Source organism: Alosa sapidissima, chromosome 19 (genome assembly GCF_018492685.1).
Source record: "Alosa sapidissima isolate fAloSap1 chromosome 19, fAloSap1.pri, whole genome shotgun sequence".
NCBI lineage: Eukaryota > Metazoa > Chordata > Actinopteri > Clupeiformes > Clupeidae > Alosa > Alosa sapidissima.
In genome coordinates, this window is record NC_055975.1 from 18,585,079 (window position 1) to 18,609,208 (window position 24,130).

Sequence of the window (24,130 nt, forward strand, 5' to 3'; positions counted from 1 at the left end):
TTCTGTCTCTGCATAATCGACACACAATTTTCACATCAACAAATCCAGCAAATATTGTTGAGTGTAGACGGCAAAGCATGTAAGCTTCTCTCCTATTTGTGCCAGTGTACAGAGAGTCAATACAGCCAACAAACTTGATGTGCAATGACCACAAAATGGACACTGGACACAGGTAAAAAACGATCTTGCTATCTTATGTACGTAGGCAAAATATTAAGTGATATCCTAAGGCAAATATGAACTGTCGAATAGTGAACAGCCTGGAGGGCTAATGAGATGGTGTAGCTGTCTGTCCTTCACAAGACATACTAATTCACTGGAGGATTGTTATTATTTTTAAAATAAAATGTGCAAACATCTTTTTCTTTTTCTTCTTTCAGTTTTGAGTTGAGCTTGAGCTATCTTGTACCACATCTGTATCATCTGTATTTTTGTATAATGCTGTATTGTAAAAAATAATAAAACTTTTCCTAGTCTTTAAAAATGCTGTAATTAAAAAGTCTATCTTTTATTTCTCCTTACTACAGACAGAGACGGTGTTCTAAAGAATCTTTGCTTATGTTACAGATCATATTTTAGGCTGGTTACATGTCAACAGAAGTCATTTACAGAGCATGTCTCTGGTGTGAATAAACATGAGCATTCTCTGAAGGGCAAGCATGGCTCTCTACTGCCTCTGCTGGTACAAAGTATGTATGGCAACTCAAGCCTGATAAAATTTCCCAGGCTTACAGAATTGCAGATTAGTACTTATACCTCTGAATATCATCCTGACTGATCTGAATCTAAATAGATTTGAACACAGTTGAACTTGCTATATAATACATATAAATTACATCGATTTTAGTTCTCCTGATATGACTTTAGTGATCTCTCATTGTATTATGGGACACTGTACCACAATTATCAACATTTTCCACAAAGGAAATAATCTGCTCTTGGATCAGCTTCTCTGTCAGACCAGCTAGGACCACAGCGCTCCAGTGCTCGCCAGCATCCAGTCTCCTATCAATCAGACGACCACCCTGTACGACCCAACAGGAAGATGCTATCCGAGACGTCTTTTCCATGACCCAACAGCATTCCCCCCTTCCCTGCCCCAAAACACCCCTCTTCCCCATTTCGTACTGTAATTGTCCCCATTTCAAACACAATAAAGGGAAACCCTGCTTTTTTCATCTCATCCATAGTTCTTACTTTCACGGTGGTGGCATTTTGTGTCTTTCCTGATTTGGCTAAGCAGCTCTTCCCCCTCTCTGAACCATAATATGACTGTAAACATAGTCAAAACAAGACCCTTCTTCCTGGTGCGTGTGTGTGTATATATATATATGTGTGTGTGTGTGTGTGTGTGTGTGTGTGTGTGTGTGTGTGTGTGTGTGTGTGTGTGTGTGTGTGTGTGTGTGTGTGTGTGTGTTGGGGGGGGGGGGCATTCTGCCAGTGTTGCCTCCTTTTCCCCGGAGATATGTCATCCTTCTTACTGCTGCGAATCACCACCAATCAGGGCTCCACAAATCGGAGCCCTGCTAATGAGAGCCTTGGCTTCAGGCAAGCCAGTCTGGACATGTGCTTAGAGGAGACCTCCCTCACTACCTCACTCACTCCTCCCTCCCTTTCCCACTCTCCCACTCTCCCTCATAGGATATTTCTGCCCCCCACTCCCACCCCATCCACATCCCCAGCCCCATCCACACACACACACAGACACACACAGACATCAAATCACAATCTGATTAGTACAGTTGGCAAAGAGGGAAGAACAAGGGTGTGTGTGTGTGTGTGTGTGTGTGTGCTTGTGAGTACAGTGTGTGGAGGTGGGAAGTGGAATGGGTGGTAGTGTGTGTGTGTGTGTTGGGGGGATGGAGGAGGTGGTGGTCGTGTGTGTGTGTGTGTGTGTTGGGGGGATGGAGGAGGTGGTGGTCGTGTGTGTGTGTGTGCGTGTGTGTGTGTGTGTGTGTTGGGGGGATGGAGGAGGTGGTGGTTGTGTGTGTGTGTGTTGGGGGGATGGAGGAGGTGGTGGTCGTGTCTTTCCTATACGACTGTGGTCTGGGCTCCAGGGAAGACACATTACATTCTGGCCAAAAAAGTACTGTGAAAGGGAAGAACTGTTTCTCTGGGTACACAGCTCATCAAACAAACACACACACACACACACACACACACACACAGACAAACACATGGACACACACACAACCACACCACCAGCTCGTAATTCAAGGGTTCATTCTTCGAGAGGCTTTCTTTTGACAGTACTTATTATGTTTATTTATATTTTATGCATCTTAGGCTGAATTGGCTAAGTTTGTAATTATGCTGATTCTGGAATTAGATCCCCTCAGACCTTTCAGTCCGTCATATTTGTATTAGGGGCAGATCAAAGAATGACAGGGGCAGAGCCCATTACTAAATGTCCCATTTTAATTTTCCATTTCTGATAAGATGCTCAGGTCAGAGTGATACAGGCATTAGTTAACACACACACACACACACACACACACACACACACACACACACACACACACGAGTTCCACTGGGGCCATTTGGGAATTGAGCACTTCACCTATGACCATATCCTGAAAATGTGTGAGGATTCTGATTTGGTATTTCCCCATTAATGAAGCAGGAATAATTACAAATGCGGAAGACACACACACACAAACACACACATGCCACTGGGGCCATTTGGGAATTGAGCACTTCAGTTATGACCATCTCCTCAAAATGTGTGAGGATTCTACTTTGGCATCCCCCCATTAACGAAGCAGGAATAATTACAAAAGCAGAAGGTGGTGAGAGGCTGAGGAAATGACAGGCGAGTCCAGTTGGCTATATGTTTTTTCCTATTGTGCCATAACTGGAGTTGGAAAAAAAATAAGAGGTCTGGACACGAGCCTATCGAGAGGGGAGCTCACGCATGCCACATACGCACACACACACACACACTGAGGAGGTCCCTCAACTGTAAAGTTTGGTTTTCTTACGGGGTCACCCTGTCTTTGCCCCTTGACTACTTAGTCTAAGTGCTCAATTAGGCGGAACTTGCTTAGCTGATTTCCTTCCCAGTTATGTTATTGTTGCCATGTGCGGTATTATGGGATGGATAAGCTTCCTTGGGCTTTGCCAGGGAATGCTCAGCATGGCCCCAATATTTTCACAATATAGTGCTGTGCGGCTATATTTTTTTCCTGTGTTCCTTCAAAGTCTCTCCCAGTGAAATGATTCAGTGAACGGGCATTCAAGCTCTTCAGCACACAGCACACTGTGTGTGAAAAACCACAGTGACATTTACATAAGTGGAATGTCACAATGTGAGATGTTGAGATGCTGCTCTTATGCCACTTCATACACACTATTTGCATCCACTCTGATAGCATGTTCAAATTTAGTGACTCATGCAAAAAGGTCACGGTACATTAACTATAAATGCAGCAACAAAACTCTGTGCTTAACGTTACTGGATATTGTGTCACTCCTGAGCGCCTGAGCACTCCTGCGTAATATGCAGCTTCTGAAAAAAGTACAGATATTAGCCTATGATTTGCTATATACTGTTAATGCAAGTCATAATGTGTGTAGCATTAGCTACAATTAGTGGTTGTGATCAACTACACAGATGTGAAATAAACGAGAGAGCTATTATACTGTTTTATTGTCCTGCAATCATTTAAGCAGGAACTTGAATCATCGCAGCCTCTTCACACCTGGGAAATCGTTCACTGTGAGCCCTGTCCTATGGATGAGGGGCTTGAGCCGGAAAGGTGGAATAGAGAGAGATGGAGGAGGAACTATGTGTTTTTGGGAGGGGTGCAAGTGACTTGTTAAGGTAGTGCACAGACAGAAGTAAATTACCTAAAAGGGGTAATAATACTGGAGGCACGAGAGACAAGGAACTGTGTGTGTGTGTGTGTGTGTGTGTGTGTGTGTGTGTGTGTGTGTGTGTGTGCGCCTGTGCGTGTGTGCATCCCACTTCAAAAGCAATGCAACATGAAAGGTTTTCATAAATTGCTCAACTGTGATGGTAGATAACTGTTGCTCGCCTTCAGTTCGGGCCAACTCAGAACTCAGCTGACATGAATTAGGTCCTTGACCACGGAAACACACATGGCAGATGTGCACCCGACACAGACCACATCTTCATCAAAATCACACTGATAAACTCCTTTCTCCTTCAACATCTCAACAGCTCTGCCCTCGACAAGCACAATTCAGATGGGGACACAGTGTGTGTGGATGCATGACTGAGTATGTGTGTGTGTGTGTGTGTGTGTGTGTGTGTGTGTGTGTGTGTGTGTGTGTGTGTGAGTGTGAGTGTGCGCTGTGTCCTGACTCGATGGCTTGTCCGGCTTTGGTGGGTGGGACAGACCGCTGCATATGTTGACTGCTTGCCTGCATGCCTGGTTGCAGTCAACTGATTTCTTGTGACATTATGATCCCGCACATTTCCTCACGCGGTAATTAGTCCTAGCGGCCGATAAATCTTCCCCCGTTTGTTTTCGTTGCATTTTCTGTGGTTTATCCACCACCAAACCACCACCACCCCCATACCTCCCTCCTTTCCACATGAGCTTATCAATTATGCAGAACTGGACATATGATTGACTGCACGGGGCTGAGCCAGCATAAACACGAGCATGCAGCCGGGCTGCGTCTGGGTGATCTTAACCTGCCTGCTGCTGAGGGCGCTCCTCGGCTGTGTTTACTCAGGTAGATGCTAGTTCCACTCATTCAGGGCAAGCCTTGCTATGATAGAGATCTGATGGTGTAATTTGCATGATGGATGACTAACTTGGTGATTTAATTGGAGATGAGCGGAACTTTGCTATGGCTAAAATCAAACAAATTCTCCTTCGGAAGTCAAATCAATTAACTGTCAAATAAGCATCTCCCTGTCACATGCACATGCACACGCACACAGTACATGACAGATCATGGGTTAAAAGGGAAAGCCAGCAGAAATCTACTCATGCTCTAAAGCATGACATTACAAGCGCCACACCACATAAAAGCTTGGGTAACTGACCATGAGGATGCCCCATGACCCAAGGTACCAGCATGGCTCAATTTCCAAACATCAGTCTCAGGATTTACCAGAGAAAAAATGCCTCGAAGTAAGATCTAATTCTGCTGGGGCCACTCAGGACTGTAGTCCATATTAATTCTCCATGAGCCAAAGTGCTAATAATAGGACTTTCACCTCAAGCTCTCTCCTCTTCAAGAATAATAAACACAAAGGTAAAGAGGAGGTGGTCTCCTTTTTTGGAAGGGTAAGAGCCAACTAACCCTTCCAAAACCAACATTACTTCAAACATGAGGTCATCTAAACATCTGTCCACAACATGTCCGCCGGGAGTTCAATCAAAGCCCTGCTTAAACATGTACAATTGTTTCTGGAAATAAATATTAGGCCTAATGCGACCCACATTGTGGCAGCCAATCGCGCGCTGGAAATGGAAGAGTTTTAGCGCGGCATCCTAGTCAGTGAACGATATGTGGCGCGTCCCCATCAACTCCGTTAGCCTGTGTTTGTTTTATTTCTCTCTCCCCATCTCTTCTCCTTCTTTATTTAAGCTAAGCGGGACTGTTTATTCGATGCGGAACAATCTGAGGTTCACAGTTTAAAAGCAATTAAAATGAAGAGAATTTGAGTGCGTTTTACGCGTGGGGCTGACTGACTGTTACAGGAGAGAAGGGGTGAGTTCAATCACACTTAAGGCATCTGTCTATAACGGACACAGTCCATTTGCAGTCGGCGGATACGTTTACACAGTAACTAATCATAACTCAAACATCTCTATGTAAATCTCATCAAATTACACGGAATAATGGAGGAGTTGAAAGGAAATCGATACAGTGCGTTCTCTGCGCGGCACCTGAACTTATTTCCGGACCCTCTGGTTAAATTGAGCTCATTTGGGGTCAGATTAAAAGGAGGTTTAAGCCTACATTTTATTTTAACTTGCTGACATGCAAAAGTCCAGACGTAGATTAAGTTTAAAACTTGAAAATGAGGGACTGTTGTGTGTCTAAAAAAATCTTACATACGAAATGTCCAACGACACAAGAATGTATGTTAAGGCGCATGAAAATACACGTTTAAACCCTAATAAAAAAACGATGTATTTCTCGGTCTTAGGAAAAAAGTTTCATCATTATTATTTCTAAATGTTTCCATATTTTTGAAACTGTAGGCTACTACTTAGCCTAATTGCTGTTAAAACTAGGCTATATTACTACATCAAACAAGAATATGAACTTAAAGTAAAATAAAGTAAAAAGTGCCCTAAAGTAAAAGTAGGCTCAAATAAAATACAAAATGACCCCATTTTATTATTAAATTTGAACGAAATCGAAACTTGACAGGTATGATAATATAAGCAAGCTCTGAATAGCAAAATAGTTGTTGTCTTTTTGTTAATGGCGTGCTACTGACGTAAAAACATTCCGTGCATAAAATGTGTCTTACTTTTTTATATATATAAACATTTCGTTTCATCCAGGCCTAAACGTCTACATGATTATTTGGCCTGTCTCCCCCAAAATACAGGCCACCTAAAACGTCAGCGCAGATATATAAATTCGCAAAGTTTTATGAACATTTGGGATCATGAAACACCTATACCCCAGATATACAATTAGGTGAAAATACTATATGCACAGTACCACAGATAAGTTTCAGAAATAAATTGTGGTAACAGCATTTTAGCAGTAGCCTAAGCTACCTAAATATGGTAAACTTGGGGGTTATTCTATTTAACTTCACATTTCATTTTGTTTGTGGTGGACCAGTGGGGAAGATATGTTCTTTAGATATCAGTACTAGCCTAAAGCTACAGGGATCCTGATGACCTGTTGAACAAGCTAAATTTAGACCGATTTTTTATATATATATATATATATATATATATATATATAAACAAACCCTGTTGCTCTCCCTGCTCAGAATATAAACCGCATTTACGAATTTGACAGCCTCCCGGAGGCCCGGTATTCTGTTCATCTACGCTCTGATTGGTTGAAGGCAGAGCCCCCTGACAAAGTTCATAGGATAATAGCCCATCTCAGATTGTTCTGCCCGGGCTGTTCAATGAGGCCATCTCACAGTGGCCTTTGGTGAAGCACCCTGAGGTGTCTGCGTAAAAGAAAAGGCTCACATAAGATTGCTTTAAATAAAAGGCCCCTTTACTGTTTTTGCTAATTAAGCCCTCTTTTCAAAAGTCATTGTCTCCCCCTTGTGGATAAAAGTGAATGCAACATTTCACTTTTATATAGCTCTCCTACAATGGCAAATTCTAGGCTACTCTGAATGCGATTTTCCTTAAAAAAGAAAAACAAAACATTTCGTACAGGATATTAAGACACAATCTCTACAAATGGATATTGGAAATCAAAACTTTGATGTCACCCATGTAATGACAGCAAATTGGTTTGAACCTTGGATCACAGAGTTGTGTCTAGGTAAACAGCACATTCAGGAATGCATTGAAACAGCACATGTTTACTCAGAGCCTTTTTAACTACCCCTTCATGCTTGTACTGGGCACCATAAGCTACACACTCTTCTCCAAATACACACCCAAAACATGGAAGCATGTCACATTCATGCTAGTGTTCATAGTCTTGCCATGAGGTTGTTAGTATGTACCGGTTACAGAGCCAACAATAGGAAAGATGACTAAATTCTAAACCCTGCCTTTTTTGACCAACCCCCCTTTAATAGGTCTAGACAGCTTTGCAGCATCAGATCAAGCATGTCACAATGGACCAGGGTTTCCTATTCAAGTTCACAGGGATCACATGTTGAGTCAGTATAGTGTACTTCTGTCAAGAGTGTGTGTGAGTGTGTGTGTGAGTGTGTGTGTGTGTAACTGCACAACTTATTTAGCAAACTTGTTTTGGACAATTAAACACATTTAAAATGTTAAAAGCTTTCAGGCTTTTCTTAATAATGTCCCAGACATCAAGACTTCTTATTTCAAACCTTATTCCACAGACCACAGGACATCCATGGATACTCCAGTTTCCAGAAAAAGGTGTTCAGCAAACCAGATTTTAAAGTGTATAATTCTCACAGAATACTGTGTCATTTGTGAAAGGGTAGCCACTAGCCAACTATGAAGTGAGACCCATATGATTCAAGGTTTGCACTGTGTACAAAAAACTAGCCTATCTGGAGATTAGGACCTCATATGGATGAGCTAACTGTGATCAGAATGTGTCCTTAGTCCTAACATTTACTCACTTATGAAAAAGAACTAAAATATAAATAAAATTAAATCAAATTAAATCAAATACACAAATAAACAAACACAGAACTGGACACATTTGTGTTTACTATGGAACACACACACACTTTGGACCTGACCTCAGTCACCTGCACTTAGGCAAAGCAAACATGAAATGATACACTGCCTACAGCTGGTTAGCCAACCAAGTGTCACTACCTGCACGAAACTGAAAAACAGCTTGGAGCTTGGAGAACATTACAGTTTTACACGTAAAGTAAGCCTAAGCTTACACTATGCATAGGTGACTTGCAGGTTTTTATTCAAGATCAAAGGTACAATGTTTCATGGCCATTCTGTCCTGACGCATAACAAAGTGGTGTCATTTACATATAGACATGTGCTATTTTGTATTAGCCTACATTAATTGATCAAACTGTCGAGGCTTTCTGTCCCATCCTAATCGTTTTTTGGTGACAACCGCTTAACTCGGCGCTCTGCTCTGTACAAAATGACTGATCAATAGGAGGAGACAAGGGATGAGACCTCGGAATGTTTCTGCGCGGGCACTGCTGTTTCCTGAACGTCCTTTAATAGATGTGGAACCAACCCGTTCCGTATGTCTATGGTTCCGTGTACCAGTGGCTAAGTGAGTAAATCCAACCAGAAAGTAAACATGCCTGCATACAACCTAATGACAGGGTGTTCATTCAAAGTCCACAAACTTTTATATCACAACCGATAATGTAGCTTAACGCTCACATTGAGTCTGTTGAAGAGGACTTTGAACACTTGAGAGCTGCAGCACCAGTGTTACGCAATTCCACTAGCAACCAGACTCAAGTCTGTTTGTTGCACGGTAGACAGTCTAGCCTACCTGTTGAATTATCAGAAAGATGACTAACTTGAACTTGAGCTTTATGACATACCTGCAGATCCACCGGCAATAACTTGGTGAGACGCCTCACGGAGTAATGTCTTCGTTTTGTTGTTTGGGGACATGTTTTCTTGCCTTTCCTGAATAACAAGACAGTAAATAGCACAACACAGTCCTGTAATAAATTATTCGTGCTGAAACAGAGTAAGGGTAGGTATTTTCACATTTTGACCATTGACATATGCATGTCTAGGCTACGTTTAGCACAGCAGTCTGGTCCAAACGCCAAAGATACGGTTTTGGTAGGCTATAATGTAACGTTAGCCTTAGCCTGGACAGGTAACTTGGGTTTCACATTAAAATTCACCTTACTTCAGAGTTACCTGTTCACGAATGATTCTGAGCGAATTAAGACCAGTCACGTGCTCGACTTCGATGTGTTCACTTATTTTTCGACGCCTCACAGAATTTTAAGAATGTCTGCAGGCTACCCGCGTGCGCTCCTTGTGTCTCGCGGTTTAATATCTCTCCAAGTGAATGGCGTGTGGTGTGACTTGAAGAAGACTACGCTGGCCTCGAGCAAAGTGTTGGTTGTGCAAGTCTAAATTTGGATTACCCCCCCTTGATTCATACTCATGTGCCTTAGCCTTATTGGCTTCTTTTTGTATGTTAAGCCAACCCGAAAAGATCTGAGTTGATAATAGACCTACCAGTGGTAGCAGGCCTAAATTTGACTGGTAGGTATAGATTTATTCCATCGTGTTACTACGGGCCACTTACGTTGCGTGTTCCCACTGTCAGTGTAAACTGGACCCCAGCAAGCCTAGTTACCGTCTCTTTGGATAGGCCTGTGCCTTTTGGGTGTTTTGCTACCTCGCAGCAGGTTACATTGTTACAAGTTTAGTCTAGTTACTCTTCCAACAGCTTTCCTGATGTTTGTAGGCCATTGAAAATCTACTGAGCCGCATCAGGACATAGATGCTACTCCTTCATGGGGTTGTCTGCATGGAGTGCGCCTGGAGTATGAAGTCTCAACAAATATGCTATTTATTTTTAACCTAGGGATGGTAAAATAAAGAACCATTAACAGCATGAAACGTTAGGCTGCATGAAAGTCAGGAAAACTTAAACTAAAGGGCACTTAACGATTAGCAGGCCCAGTGCTGTTAAAAGCTACAGTATGTAACGCAACAAAACGAAGAAAGAGAAATTGATTTGTTTGCATATGTCAAAAGAAATGAAAATGAATTTCCGCTCTTTCAACAAATCTTCGTCTGTTTTCCCCCTATTTTTGGTTTACAGCAATTGAACGCCTGCCACCTTTTCACCGCTTGCTCGCCATGGCGTGCTGTAAATTACAGCGCGCTGTCAAATATAATGCACTCATGGTTTGGGTTGCTGGAGCCTTTGAGCAAGTCAGAGGTTGCTCTGAAAAATTACAGCGTTTATTACCAGGCACCTGCGAAAAAAAGACAGCTTAGCCTGGAAAGTGCTGTTCATTAATAATCAGCTTCACAATACAAAACAGCATTTGTGAATTAAGTTCCTCTGTCCCTTTAAGTGTAATATGTCCTTATCAGTATCGGTATTGGCCCACCATTTGTCTGACACCTACCCTAAAGGTGTCTACCTTGATTTAATTGGACATTGGATCTCAATCTCCTGCCATGGCACAATGCTGTTGCATTTGAGATGTACTGTAGACCTACAATAACTTGATTGCAGGGATATTGTTTTGTGTTGTGTTGGGATGGTTTTGCTTCCTACATGCCCTGACTTTACAGGAAATGTTTCCATTTTAGCTAAAATAAAATGTGCTCCTAAAATTTTATTGGTAATCTCATAAACTAAAGCTGTCATTTAAAATTATGAGTGAAAATATAAACAAAGCCCATCAGAAAGACTGAAGCTTTGCAGACAAACTTTGTACATAGTATTTTTGTCTGTGAGGCACCAACAATGAGAGGCTGTTTCCTGATGCAGTTTGATTGTACACAAACTTAGCAGTGAGTTGAAGTAACAAAGTGGGCAGTGTGCTATTTCCAGCACTGTAAAAACCTGGATTTATGGCAATGTTGGCAGGAAAATGCCATTAACGCATTGACCTAGTTGCATCACACATGGCCCTTCCAGAAAATAGCAATGCCGGCAAAGGTTTCTTGTCCATTGTGTAAAGCAATCAGAATGTTCAGTAAATGGCACAGATGCAGTATCTGTCTCCTTCGCAGGGAGAAAATAATGGAATACTACGGTCCTAAGGAGCCAGGCCACTTTTTAACCAAAATATTCCCCCTGCATAATAGAAACAGTAATTATGTCATCATGGGTTGGCTGTCTATTTTACTTTCCTGAAAGGCGAGCTCAGCTATTTCATCTCATTTTGCAAGAGCCATTTCAGGGGATACATTTACCCATTTCCTGTCTATTTAATCTCATTTGAATGTCTATATCCAATATTTTTGCAAGTCACAAATGTTTTCCTTTGGAGTTTATTGCAAAGGCACATATAATTTTTTTTCCAAAAGTGGTGTATTCTTACTGGTGCAAAACTCATAACAGTTTGTAGAGTATTTCGGAGAATGGGAGAACTCGAATCTTGGTTCTTTTCATTTTCTATTTCCGAGGACCCTCTCTAAGCATGTTGCTTGACAAATGCAAGGTGAGGTGATATCTGATAATTCAACAAATCCCATTGAGTTATGTTTAGTTGTTCTGAACAAACCTGTGTTTTACATGACAATAATTAGTTAAGATATATAAAAGTGCACACCCATCTCTCAAGTCGACCACAATATCAGTCTGCAGTGGCTAACAATGTAAGCCTGATGTACTCAGAGTTGCAAAAAATGTAACAGAAAAAAATGATTATGTGAACTTTCTATAGTCCTCCATTTATTTCTGATGCCTTTAATGAGTAAGGTCAGACAAATGGTAAACACATTAAAACATGTATAAGCATTTATTAAATTCAGTGCGGTCGAAGAGTCCCACACCATACCTCATTGTTCACCATGTTACTCCACAGCTGAGGAAGCTGCTCTTCAGGCGCTTCCATGATTCAGTGTTTTCATTAGTGGTTAATGAAGGTTCACATTGTTTTCTGGTCAGTTTCAGGGATTATTTCAAATAGCTGTTCTGTTCTTTCTCTGGTGTATTGGCAGCAGGTCATGTGCTGTGTGTCATGCCCGGGAAATTCTTGACAGTATTCTGAACAAAATGCTGGGAAGTCATGTGGTGTATAATTGTAGTTGATTAAAACGTTAACATTTTTTGTATTGATAAATTTTTGTCTGAAAACAAGTTGTCCAATTAGACTAGACGTTTGATAACCACTATCTATGTCGGAAATGCACTGGCTTTATTCCGTTTTGAGGCTACGCTACTACCTCGGGGCCCCACCCTGTGTGGCACAGAGCACACAGCAGTTAACATGCTCTTTCAGCTGTTACCCTTAGACCCCCTAGATCCCCTTAAATAGTCCTTTGGGCTGGACAGATGGTATTTCGAGCTTTATTCCTGGCTATGAGCAGCATTGTTGTGGGCTGGGGCTTGGTTCAGGTTCTTGGTTTCCTGGAGGGAGTCGGTAAGAAAATTGCCAACATGCATTTCCCCCCCCATCTCTCAGCAAGATCGTCCCATAATGTCCGTTAATGAAACAGACATACATTAAACACAAGTTCATTAGCTTCAATATCATGTTTTTTTATTTGCAATATAGTCATGGGCTTATTATGTTCAAATGCTGGACAAGACGGACTGTCAATGTAATTGAAGACACATAATTATGTACAAAAGACATATTGCTCCAACAGTTGTAATTAATCATGTTGAGTCAGGTCATGTACCGGAAACTTGTAATCATGCATGTCAGGTATACAACATATGTTGGAACCTGTACATTATTAGTGTGAAAAGTATCCTTTGTGTACAGTCAGTTGTTCCCATTGCAGTTTGAAATGCTGTGCAAATTTAATGAAATGTAATAGTTAAACCGTATAAAGTTAACAGATGACTCCTGTATCACTATTATATGCAGTGGTGTAAAATGCATCTCAAACAGTCAGTTCCCCTGATATGGCTGGAGAAGAAATCCTGACAGCCTGGCACACTGCTTATTAGACAAGGTTCAGGAAAACTGTATATAAAGTTCCATGTCTTAGAGGCAATGTGATTGGAAAAACAGTTGGCTGCAAATTAAGTGACAAAATCAGCACAGACAGGAGTTAGAACTGAACCGTTTATTATCAACACAACCACACACACTACCTTTACACAGTTTGTCATACTGTACCATCTAACATTGTAAAATGTACTACATTTGTTATCAAATTTAGAGCAATACTCACTCAAAACAACCCATATCCTAATCATCCCTTTTTAAAGAAATATTTTTACGTAATGATTTGTCCTAACACATCAGAACTCAACTAAGACAACAACAGGCATACAAATAAATAGCTAAATAACAAATTACAAAGACAGTGGTTTGATCCAGATATAATTCAAGTCACTGCTACCGTTTTCATGGCAGTGTTTTGGTGAATCTATGTTCCTGCAGCCTTGTGATGTATGGTTTATGAAAGACAGGAAACTAGCGTCTACACACTGATTCTCTGAAGTTGATTGGTTTGGTCTCCCAAAGCTCCCAGTCATCACAGAATCTAATTACGGTGCCATTCGCAAGTTCCTGTTTTGAGAAAAAGCATTTTCCCCCAGTTGTCTATCGCTAATTATTAAAAATGTGTTTTTTTCCCTTTAGACTGGCTCAGATGAAGCATGTTTTAAATGTTCTGAAGTGATTACAGCACTGCTTATAGATTCACATACACTCTAACTTATCTGGTGTTCTGCCAGCTCAGCCACAATGCAGGCTTGTTTTCCTGTTTTTGCACCGTATAGGTAATAGCTCTTTAATGTCAGAATTGCTCAGTGAATGAATACGTCAGTCAGTATTCAGCCTGTCAGACTGATGCAAGATCTGAGATGTAGAAATAAAAATAAAAAAAATCACCCTTTTGTGATTAAACAAAGTGCACAAAGCGGTCACAAGTCTGCAGTCATTTGAAAACAGCACATCCTGTCTAGAAAGGTGACCTGAGGCTGCCTTCAAAGTTTTTTTTCTTGGACATTTCCTGGTCTGACCAGTAGTATTTAGCTTGGTTTAACTATGTTTACAGTGGCAAATTGTAATGCTTCCCTAGATGTACCGAATAACACACATTTTTTTCAACAGTTATAAACAGAGATACTGGTTTTCCTACACTTCTCAAGCCATTAGTGGCAAGCTGAGATAATCATCTGCTTCTAGGTTTTAAATTGTCCATACCTTCTCTCTTTACTATTTGACTGTAGTATTATGTATAAAGCACACAAACAGAAATATACAACAACATAGTTCCGCATTGTATGGACCTTATTCAAGACAACACAAAGTGATCCAAAGAAAATCTGACTCCACCACCCTCAAAGAAACTCAATATGTTTTACCTCATACAAGAGGCCATGTTGAACAACCAATGTACACACCCCTGTTTTCCCATGTCTCTTTGGTTCCTCTACAAAACTGAATTACTCTTCTAGTACCGTCTACAAAGGCAGGTCACAGTGTTTCTGATAGACCTTAGTCAGTTTAGATGGATACCAATCTTTATGGCAAAGTGTGTTTACAAGCAAATGTGTTGTGTGATTCTCAGAAATGGTCTCTTTATGACAGTATTAATGTGATGTCATGTGCTACACATAAGCCGATGGCTCTACATAGCGTGCCTAGATGAGTCTGTGAATAATCACCACTTGTTGGAATTATCAGCCATTTCTCACATATTTTGTACTGAAGAGTCAACAATGTGCCCATTCTAGTTCTCAAGGTCATTACTGGACAGTACCATACAGCATACTTGTTTCTTTCCATACTTGCATGCAGAGATATGGAACATTTGACAAAAACCATGTAGTAGGTGATCTACCCATTGCATTACCTTGTTGTATTTTAATTTGTATCTTATCTTAATAATATATTATTCAGATAAATTAATAGATCTGTGTGAGATAGTCAGTTAGTGTAATTACATGGCAATGATGTGTGCTTGTCTTAAAAATGGGATAAGTGACTGCTTTATGACTTGATAATTAGTATGCAAATTGGTTAGAAGAGAACAGCCCATGGTAAGCCCACATCAGCCTTAACCACTACAACTAAATGGGAGAAATGTTGATGAAATCTTTGATTTACAGCCTGTAGATAATTGTTGAAAATGATGTCCTGATCCAAGTATGCTATTGTATTTTTTGTATCTGATTATCTTTATACAAGGCCCTTTTGTATCTTTTACAAAATATTTACCCTGCTTTGTGGTGTTTTATCATCCTTAGTTCAGCTGACCTTGACATGAAGACAATTGCTGAAGATATAGATACACTCCAAAGATATTGAACTATATCTTTGGAGTGTGTTGTAGTGTCTTTTTGGCTCTACTTATCTCACAGAGTTGTGGAGGACTTTTACAGGAATTCCTTTAGCGTTGATATGTCCACCCCCACACTTTCACACACACACACACAAAATCCATTAAGACAGTTCTGATTCTGTGAACGTCACAGTTCAAGCTTTTCTTCAAAAAGAGACAGTTCGCACATTAATAAACTGCTGCTAAACCTTTACCCTGTAGTTTTGTATCACTTTCTCTCTCTCTTTGAGGCTGTGGTGCTGCAGATGCGCAGGCTCTGCTCGGGTTTTCTCACAGCAGCGTGGGGCCTTTGGTGTTGTAGGTCATGGCAGGGAAGTGGCGGCTGTCAATGTTCCACAGCTTCCTGTCTGAACGAGGCCCCAGGGACCCACCGGGGATGGAGCTGGATGAGGAGGCGGGAGCCAAGCTCCAGTAGTTGATATAACTGGCCATCAGCAGGGTCAGCTCCAGGATCTTCATGAAAAAGAGAGGAGGTTCAGATGTTTCATACGTTATAGTATCAAACGTTATCTTTGAGAGATGAAGGCAATATTTGTTCAACAATTTCTTTCAACCATTTCAGTCATTCAGGTGTGGAGTTTAATTCCAAGAGCTCTTTTGTTTAAATAAATAGTTTGTGTGAGTTGATCTGTTGAAATAAAGGATGTATGGTAATTGTAGTGTCCTCTTTGCTTTTTATAATCATTCTAGATATAATCAGAAACCAAATGCTTGGCCTTTGACCATGACCAAGTGCAATGATGATGATCACACCTTACATGTATTTCATAAACCTCCATCACTACACATGGCCAAGGAGATTTACGTTTTTTCTTAATTACATTTCATTTCAAGTCTGGGGACTCAGAGGTGGTGAATGGCAAACATATAATTGGAACAGAGAAAAGTCCTTCCTAGCAGTTTGCAAGAGACCCACTGGTTCTGTTACAATGTGATGTATTATTAAACATGGCCATTAGCACTCCCAGGCTGGATCGGAATTTTTTAACAAGTCCAGTGGTGAGGTCAGCCTTTGTGCGTCCCACTTAGTGTTTCATATTAAGCCCTGATTGAGGCATCCAGAGGCAGCTCAAAAGAGAATTGTGGGCGTTTGTGTGGCTGACTATTTCCCCTGATCCTTTTCTGTTCACCATATCTATTGCGTTACCTGATATCTCCCAGCCGTACCATTATCAATATGTTCGAGCCAACTGATGCCTTTTAAACGGTAGGCCTAACAGGAAGGCCTGAGTTAGTGCTTTCATTAAATGACAGACATTCAGACATCCACCATGAACAAATGTTTCAAACAGACACTCTGATCGGTCTCCAGGTTAACCTCCATCTGTATTATTTTACTGCTGTGGTCACTAAGAAGTCCACCGTAAGAGTAGAAGACCTTAGAGAAGCATCGTCGATCATCAAACTGGCTAATAAATCTTAATTGTGCGTCCTAGAGTCCTTTATGTTTTTTGGCTTTGTTGGTACAGTAAGTCATTACCATAAACCCAGGGAAGCTCTCACAAACTCTCTAGGTTTTCACTAAAGATCAGATCCAAGAGTACTTTGGGTAAGCAAGATGTTTTGGAGTACCTGAACACACTCAGAATGTGTGCAAGTGAATCAATTTACTTGCTGGAGCATGAAACATCCATAAAACCCAAACACAAACAAGATCAGACCGATTTAAACAAAGAAATGGCTGCGGCTGACATGATAAAAGAGGTCTCACCTTAGGTTTACTCATGGCAAAGATGAACTTGTCCACAGTCTTCTTTCCCTGCGTCTGGTCTTTGGTCTGGCTCACCACCACCATGAAGTCGTCACGGAAACCTCCGAACGTGATGATGGACTGATAGGGGTGTGTAACCTGCAAGTGCTGAAGGACAAGGAGCATGAGAGCAAGGCAAGTGAGTCACCGCAGCAGTACACCATCGCAAAACTACACGCTCCAACACATGAGACGGCAGGCTAGGGCTTTCAAATGAATGTCTGATTTGGCTATGTTTGACAACGGAAAGTTTGATGACTTATATTATCTGGACTGTAAATGAAAAGACTCGTTTTATTAGATTACACGCTACACCATTGTGTATGCCACTGCCATTTCAGATGATTCAAGATATTTGCTATACTTAATTATGTGCAGAAAGAGAGGACATGACGTGCCAATAAAGACCTAGGCGCACAGACAAAAATATTTTGGATGGTTTAAAAGTCATGAGAAAAACAGCCACTGTTGTATGAAATCTTTTTTTATTACTTTTTTTTTTTTTTGGACCTTCTCTCCCCCCTTCCGTCCATTTGCTGTCCATTTGGAGGCGTGATCGAGAAGGCCAAACCAGTAATGACATGGGAGACTGAGGCTGCTGGAAATTACAGACTACTGGCTGACATTGTTTACTTCTCCTCTAAGCCAGTGGATCTCTGGACAGAAACGTTCGGTCCATAGGCCAGCCTCAGTGCTTTCCTGTAAGCACTCCAGTGCGTAGGAAAAAATCATTACCCGTCCATAGCCTTGATGGCCTGGCTGGGATTCAGAATTGCAGAGGGAAAAAAAACGTTTAGAGTTATGGCCAGAGACGACTAGAGACGTCCAACCAGACCAAATTTAATTCCAGCAATGTTCTGGACAGAGCTGTGCGTTTTTGAAGTGGTATGAAAACATATTTCGCTTTCTTTTTTACAGATGAGATCAAATGCCTTGTTTATGTAGTTTTTTTTATTTCAAAACAACTTTGTTGAATGGGTTTTATGGGTGACCTGGCCATCTTTCAGACACACACACAAACACACGCCCGCACTCACCATTGTGTAGTCCAAAACACTCAAGCCATCTTCATTGACAGCCAGCCAGACTTGTGACTGGTCTATTGATGAGGGAGGCACTGGCTGGAGATGTAAAGGAGACAAAATAGCAGTGAAATCTCAAGCTATACCACAGAGAAACCGTCAAACACACTACAGTCTAAATAAGGTTCAATTCCTTTCAGCAACTTTTTAAATTCTCTGTTGCTTTGTTGATTATTGTAACACAATGCATAGTTTTGAATTACTGCCACAGTAAAGCAATAATTTTCCTTATTTCTAAAGAACCGGTATTTTAAGTTGTCTCAAGTGCTTCTACTTACACTTCATCCATTAAATCCAGAGTTACTTCAACATTGATAACACATATTCATTCAAAAAGACAAATCTGGTTGACAAAGCTGCTGATTTGCTGTCACAGTTTGGCTTTTGATGGTGAAAAGCTACCAGTCAGATTACCATCAAGCCCTCTGACCTTAGCGCTGAAGAGCTTGGCTCCAAACAGAGGCCATTTCCGAGCCACGGTCAGATAGATCCTGACGCACTCTGCCGCGCTACACCCCCTCAGCAGGGTCCACTTACTGGACAGTCTGTCACACAGCTCCCTGTGGGGCATGCAGTGCACTTTAGTCATATCCCACACATATAAACATACATACTACACACATAAAGAATAACTATATACATAAAAGGCTATAGAAGCTCTATCATCCATGATCCTAATGTATAAAAATATATATTGTATATTCATATCAACATAACAGCGTGAGGGTTTTTGTGAACAGGTATTGTGTGTGTGTGTGTGTGTCTGTGTCTGTATCTGTGTGTCTGTGTATGGTTACCTGAGCTGCTCCAGACTGAGGTCCTGTTTGTAGCGTTTGGGGTAAAAGCGCTCCAGTGCCTGAGACACCAGCTGCTGGCCCTTGGGCTGGATCGACCCACTGGTGCTGGAGGAGGAGGCCACATCACCATACTCTACCTGCCAGAGAGGGAGGAGCACTCACTACACACAGCCTCAGATTCAACACACGGTATCAGAGGACTACTTCACACACACACACACACACACACACACACACACACACAGTCATTCATTCATTTATTCATTCATTCATTCACCCAAACCTTCACATTGCAACTTACTGCATTTGGTCCTTTTGGAAGAGGGAGCGAAAGAGAGAGAATGAGAGAGATGCCGATAGGCACGCAAACAAACAAACAGTCATTTACACTCCTAAGCAAAACCTTATTTGAAATCATGTTGAAATGCTATTTGCCTGCCTTCAATAAGTCCCTGTTGAGTTGAGACAGTGTGCCGAAACAGTGCCAGATGGATGGGACTTTAAAACGTTGTGACTCATTTGCATCGGGAAAGCTCCATAAAACGCAACCAAAACGTTGGGAAGACGACTAATGGTTTTCTATGCGGAGGAGCGTACGAGGAAACGAGTGGATCACGGGCGTCGCGCTGATTTCAACGATCTAACTCCTCGCTCACAGCTTGCTTGAGTTAACGTCACGACTCCTGAGCCCAAACAGCGTTATTGGAATGGCCTGCGCCATGAAAGAATGACTTCACTAATCTGAGCCAGGCCTCTTAAATTACGTCTGGACTTTATTAGCTCGCTTTTGTGCAAGGGCTCTCCTGCACGCGCACACACACACACACGCACACACATACACACGCACACACACACACACTCATTAAGAGATCAGAAGGGCAGCAGTGTCTGCTTTACCATTAGTGCAATACTGCAACAGGGAATCTATAACACAATACACACACACACACACACGTACCTGTGCCATGAGGGCAGCCACCTCCAGAGCGAGCTCCTTGTTGACGGGGAAGTGGCCCTGCTGCACCTCCTCATTCACCTGGTACGCCAGCAGGAGGCGCTCTCGCTCTACTTCCCCCTTGGCCTGGGCCCGGAAGCACAATCTACACTCACACAAACACACACAGTTAGGGAGCAGCCTGCAGACTGGTGTGCATATTACAGTTTTTTCTGATTGCTTAAGCAAATTTTTTGTAACTATGACTTTTTTTGCAAAACTCTACACACAAATGGCAAAACCTCTCACCCAATCAGCAAAACATTGTAGTTCTCTTGCAAAAGCTAACACACCTTGCTTAACTCTTCACACCTTCGTAAAAATTGTGTTTTCGTATCTAACAGTAAACACAAGCCATCACAATAGTAAGCACACAATGTGCCAACAACACACTGATGGTATGAATAAAAAACACATCTGGCTTTTGCTTTCTCTGTGCACAAGGTAGACTATGTCAGTTTGAGGTCATACTTTTGTCATAGTTCTGTAAACATACAGGGATCCCAACTTCAAGTACTAGTGTTTATTTACACACATCAAAACAAACACAAGTGTGTTTTTCCAAGTCAAAACACAAAATAGCATTTCACTGAGACAAAACAAATCAGTCTACATCGGGTCATCTCTCTCAAAATTCTGTCTACATCACATGCAATGTCCTAGTCCAAGGCACCGGGAAAAATATATTCTGGAATGACGTATCCAGGCCTGACATGACAATATCCCCACATGTAGACTGTTTTTTTGTCTGTTTTTTTCTCTTCTCACTCTTCCTGCTCACTCCATCGTACCCATTGTACATTACCTGTGGCTTATTTATAGTGCTTAGGCTGATTGCAAAGTGAACTAATTATCTAAAACAGTTTTCAGATGAGAAAGTGTGCCAGAGAGTTGGCAAAATAGTGTAAATAATAGCCATTGTGCCTACAGTTGTGCAAAGTGTGTGTTACAAAATTGCAAACTGAGTGCAAAGCAGTGTTTGTGATTTTAGTTTTGCGAACTCAGTGAGTGGTTTTGCCATTTGCGTGTAGAGTTTTGCAAAAAAAGCCATAGTTACAAAAAATGTGTTTAAGCATTCAGAAAAATCTGTAACATGTATGCTATTTTTTTTAATTATTCTATTGGCAATCTCTGTACAATCCTCAATAAATTAAAGCAATATGAAAAAAACATAAAAAGGATCAATACTCAAGCACATACACTAAAGAATGTTAGTACCGGTATTAGTATTAAAAATAACTGCAAACCATACACAGAGTCAATTCTGTTTTCAAGATTACAGTTTTTTCTGATTGCTTAAGCACATTTTTTGTAACTATGGCTTTTTTTGCAAAACTCTACACACAAATGGCAAAACCTCTCACCCAATCAGCAAAACATTGTAGTTCTCTTGCAAAAGCTAACACACCTTGCTTAACTCTGCACAACTTCGTAAAAATGGTGTTTTCGTATCTAACAGTAAACACAAGCCATCACAATAGTAAGCACACAATGTGCCAACAACACACTGATGGTATGAATAAAAAACACATCTGGCTTTTGCTTTCTCTGTGCACAAGGTAGACTATGTCAGTTTGAGGTCATACTTTTGTCATAGTTCTGTAAACATACAGGAATCCCAACTTCAAGTACTAGTGTTTATTTACACACATCAAAACAAACACAAGTGTGTTTTTCCAAGTCAAAACACAAAATAGCATTTCACTGAGACAAAACATATCAGTCTACATCGAGTCGTCTCTCTCAAAATTCGGTCTACATCACATGCAATGTCCTAGTCCAAGGCACCGGGAAAAATATATTCTGGAATCGTCGCGTCAGCCAAATGTAATGTAATGGAATGACGTATCCAGGCCTGACATGACAATATCCCCACATGTAGACTGTTTTTTTGTCTTTTTTTTCTCTTCTCACTCTTCCTGCTCACTCCATCGTACCCATTGTACATTACCTGTGGCTTATTTATAGTGCTTAGGCTGATTGCAAAGTGAACTAATTATCTAAAACAGTTTTCACATGAGAAAGTGTGCCAGAGAGTTGGCAAAATAGTGTAAATAATAGCCATTGTGCCTACAGTTGTGCAAAGTGTGTGTTACAAAATTGCAAACTGAGTGCAAAGCAGTGTTTGTGCTTTTAGTTTTGCGAACTCAGTGAGTGGTTTTGCCATTTGTGTGTAGAGTTTTGCAAAAAAAGCCATAGTTACAAAAAATGTGTTTAAGCATTCAGAAAAAACTGTAAGCAATCCTTTTTCTTTGAGACAGTCTCATAAAACCATGTTTTCTGCAAAAAAACACACCTGCTCTTGTAGGTAAGACGGACAATGCGCGTTCCCTCATATTTCCCAAGGTTCAGTTCTTTCAGCGCCTGCTCCCATTTTGAAATTATGTCACAGATCTGATGACACAGACAAAAATAAGAGGCACTTAGAACTTAATATTTATCTAGTTTATCTAGTTATAAGTAAATATTTATCTAAAACACTAAACAACCTCAAACAACCTAAATGGAGATGGACTACACACACACACAGACACATACCCACACTCACTCACTCACACAAACACACACACACACACACCTTTGCGTTTGGCTGTAAGCAGTGCTCCAGCTCTGAGCCTGAGGGGTCGTCAGTGAAGAGGGCGAAGCCAGACAGCTGAGTGCTTCTCATGCCTGCTCTCTGGTTCAGCATCCGCATAAACTCCTCCACCGTGGTGGAACCATCGAAACCCACCACCTGAGCACAACACACACACGGGGAGAGAGGGTTTGTTAGGGTGGTTCTGTTTGTTTGGATACTGTTTGTATGCTTGTGTAGATCAGTGTTTCTCAGAGATGGGAAGTAACGAAGTACAAATACTTCGTTACTGTCCTCAAGTAGATTTTTCAGATATTTTTACTTTACTTTACTATTTATTTTTGAGGCGACTTTTTACTTTTACTCCTTACTTTTTAACACGAATATCGGTACTTTCTACTCCTTACATTTTACAAAACTTCAGTGGAGATACCGTTATTATTTTTCGCCTCATCAATAGCGGATAGGAATATACGTTGCACTTGACGCACCACTACAAGATGACTCGACAGATTTGGGTGGCACGGCATTCATTCGGGGCAAATCATTGCAGCTTGATGGCAGTGACGTTAACGTTAGCACGTAGTAGGCCTATGTCTCAATTAAATTTAGTCAAAAATGCCCTCCTCCTCTCCTTGCCTTTGGTGCTTCCCTAACTTTGGTTATAGCTGCAGTGTAGCCTATATCCTTAGCAATAAGTAGATGCAGCATTGGGTCTTAAACAGGGATGTAGTGGCAGCTAAACATAAGTAAACAGTTTACCCACCTCTGAAATTTCAGAAATAGTTTATCCACCTTATATTAGAGTTTATCCACCTCTCAAAAGAGTATATTCACCAATTACAACTGTTAACATTTAAAAATCACACTGTATTATCCACAATAACAATATGTAGGCTACACTCATCAAGTCACTTGTATTGTTGTAAACATTGGACAATAACCTCCACCATCATCAAACATGTTCTGAATGCCTTTTCTAAAAATGTGATACGCGCATGGCGCAGTCCACCTTACCGTGGTTAGGCTACCCACCTCTTATTTTACCACATTCCTGGTCTTGAAATATTGACAGGAATCCATAGGAATTAAATGAATTCATGTTGTTTTATCCAATATTAGTTGTGCAGATGTACAGGTATAGTCCATCATCTTATACACACCCATGAAGCCAACAAAGAAAATGCAAAAATAGAGACTTTTGTGTAATTATTCCATTTTGTGTAGTCATTCTATATCAGAACCTGGCATACAATCCAAAAAGTCTACAAGAAACCTCAGAAATGCATACTTTTATTGTCAGTATGCATTCTGGGTAACCAAAAGTCCTATGGGGAGTTTCCAAGGGCATTACAAAACGCATGAG

At 41.0% G+C, this 24,130-nt stretch overlaps 2 protein-coding genes across 6 annotated transcripts in view; both read right to left on the reverse strand.

Moving 5' to 3' along the window:
• The window catches only part of slc25a21 (solute carrier family 25 member 21), an 87,966-nt gene extending 77,915 nt beyond the window's left edge, over positions 1 to 10,051 (reverse strand). The window contains exons 1-2 of one of the 2 annotated variants that reach the window (XM_042071827.1): positions 9,472 to 10,051; positions 9,152 to 9,239 (exon numbers count right to left, since the gene is read on the reverse strand). In XM_042071827.1, the coding sequence (XP_041927761.1) occupies positions 9,152 to 9,224 (73 nt within the window). In that variant the 5' untranslated portion in view covers positions 9,225 to 9,239; positions 9,472 to 10,051. The remainder of the gene's footprint in view (positions 1 to 9,151; positions 9,240 to 9,471) is intronic. The other variant, XM_042071825.1, reaches the window with a different exon arrangement.
• Positions 10,052 to 13,322: 3,271 nt separating this feature from the next.
• plekhh1 (pleckstrin homology domain containing, family H (with MyTH4 domain) member 1) overlaps positions 13,323 to 24,130 on the reverse strand; it is a 69,831-nt gene continuing 59,023 nt past the window's right edge. For 3 of the 4 annotated variants that reach the window (XM_042071822.1, XM_042071823.1, XM_042071821.1), the window contains 8 exons: positions 22,768 to 22,923; positions 22,486 to 22,583; positions 20,154 to 20,295; positions 19,196 to 19,332; positions 18,829 to 18,958; positions 18,354 to 18,437; positions 17,278 to 17,424; positions 13,323 to 16,019 (listed from right to left, as the gene is read on the reverse strand). In XM_042071822.1, the coding sequence (XP_041927756.1) occupies positions 15,837 to 16,019; positions 17,278 to 17,424; positions 18,354 to 18,437; positions 18,829 to 18,958; positions 19,196 to 19,332; positions 20,154 to 20,295; positions 22,486 to 22,583; positions 22,768 to 22,923 (1,077 nt within the window). In that variant the 3' untranslated portion in view covers positions 13,323 to 15,836. Of the gene's footprint in view, positions 16,020 to 17,277; positions 17,425 to 17,631; positions 18,076 to 18,353; positions 18,438 to 18,828; positions 18,959 to 19,195; positions 19,333 to 20,153; positions 20,296 to 22,485; positions 22,584 to 22,767; positions 22,924 to 24,130 lie in introns of those variants that run through there. The other variant, XM_042071824.1, reaches the window with a different exon arrangement.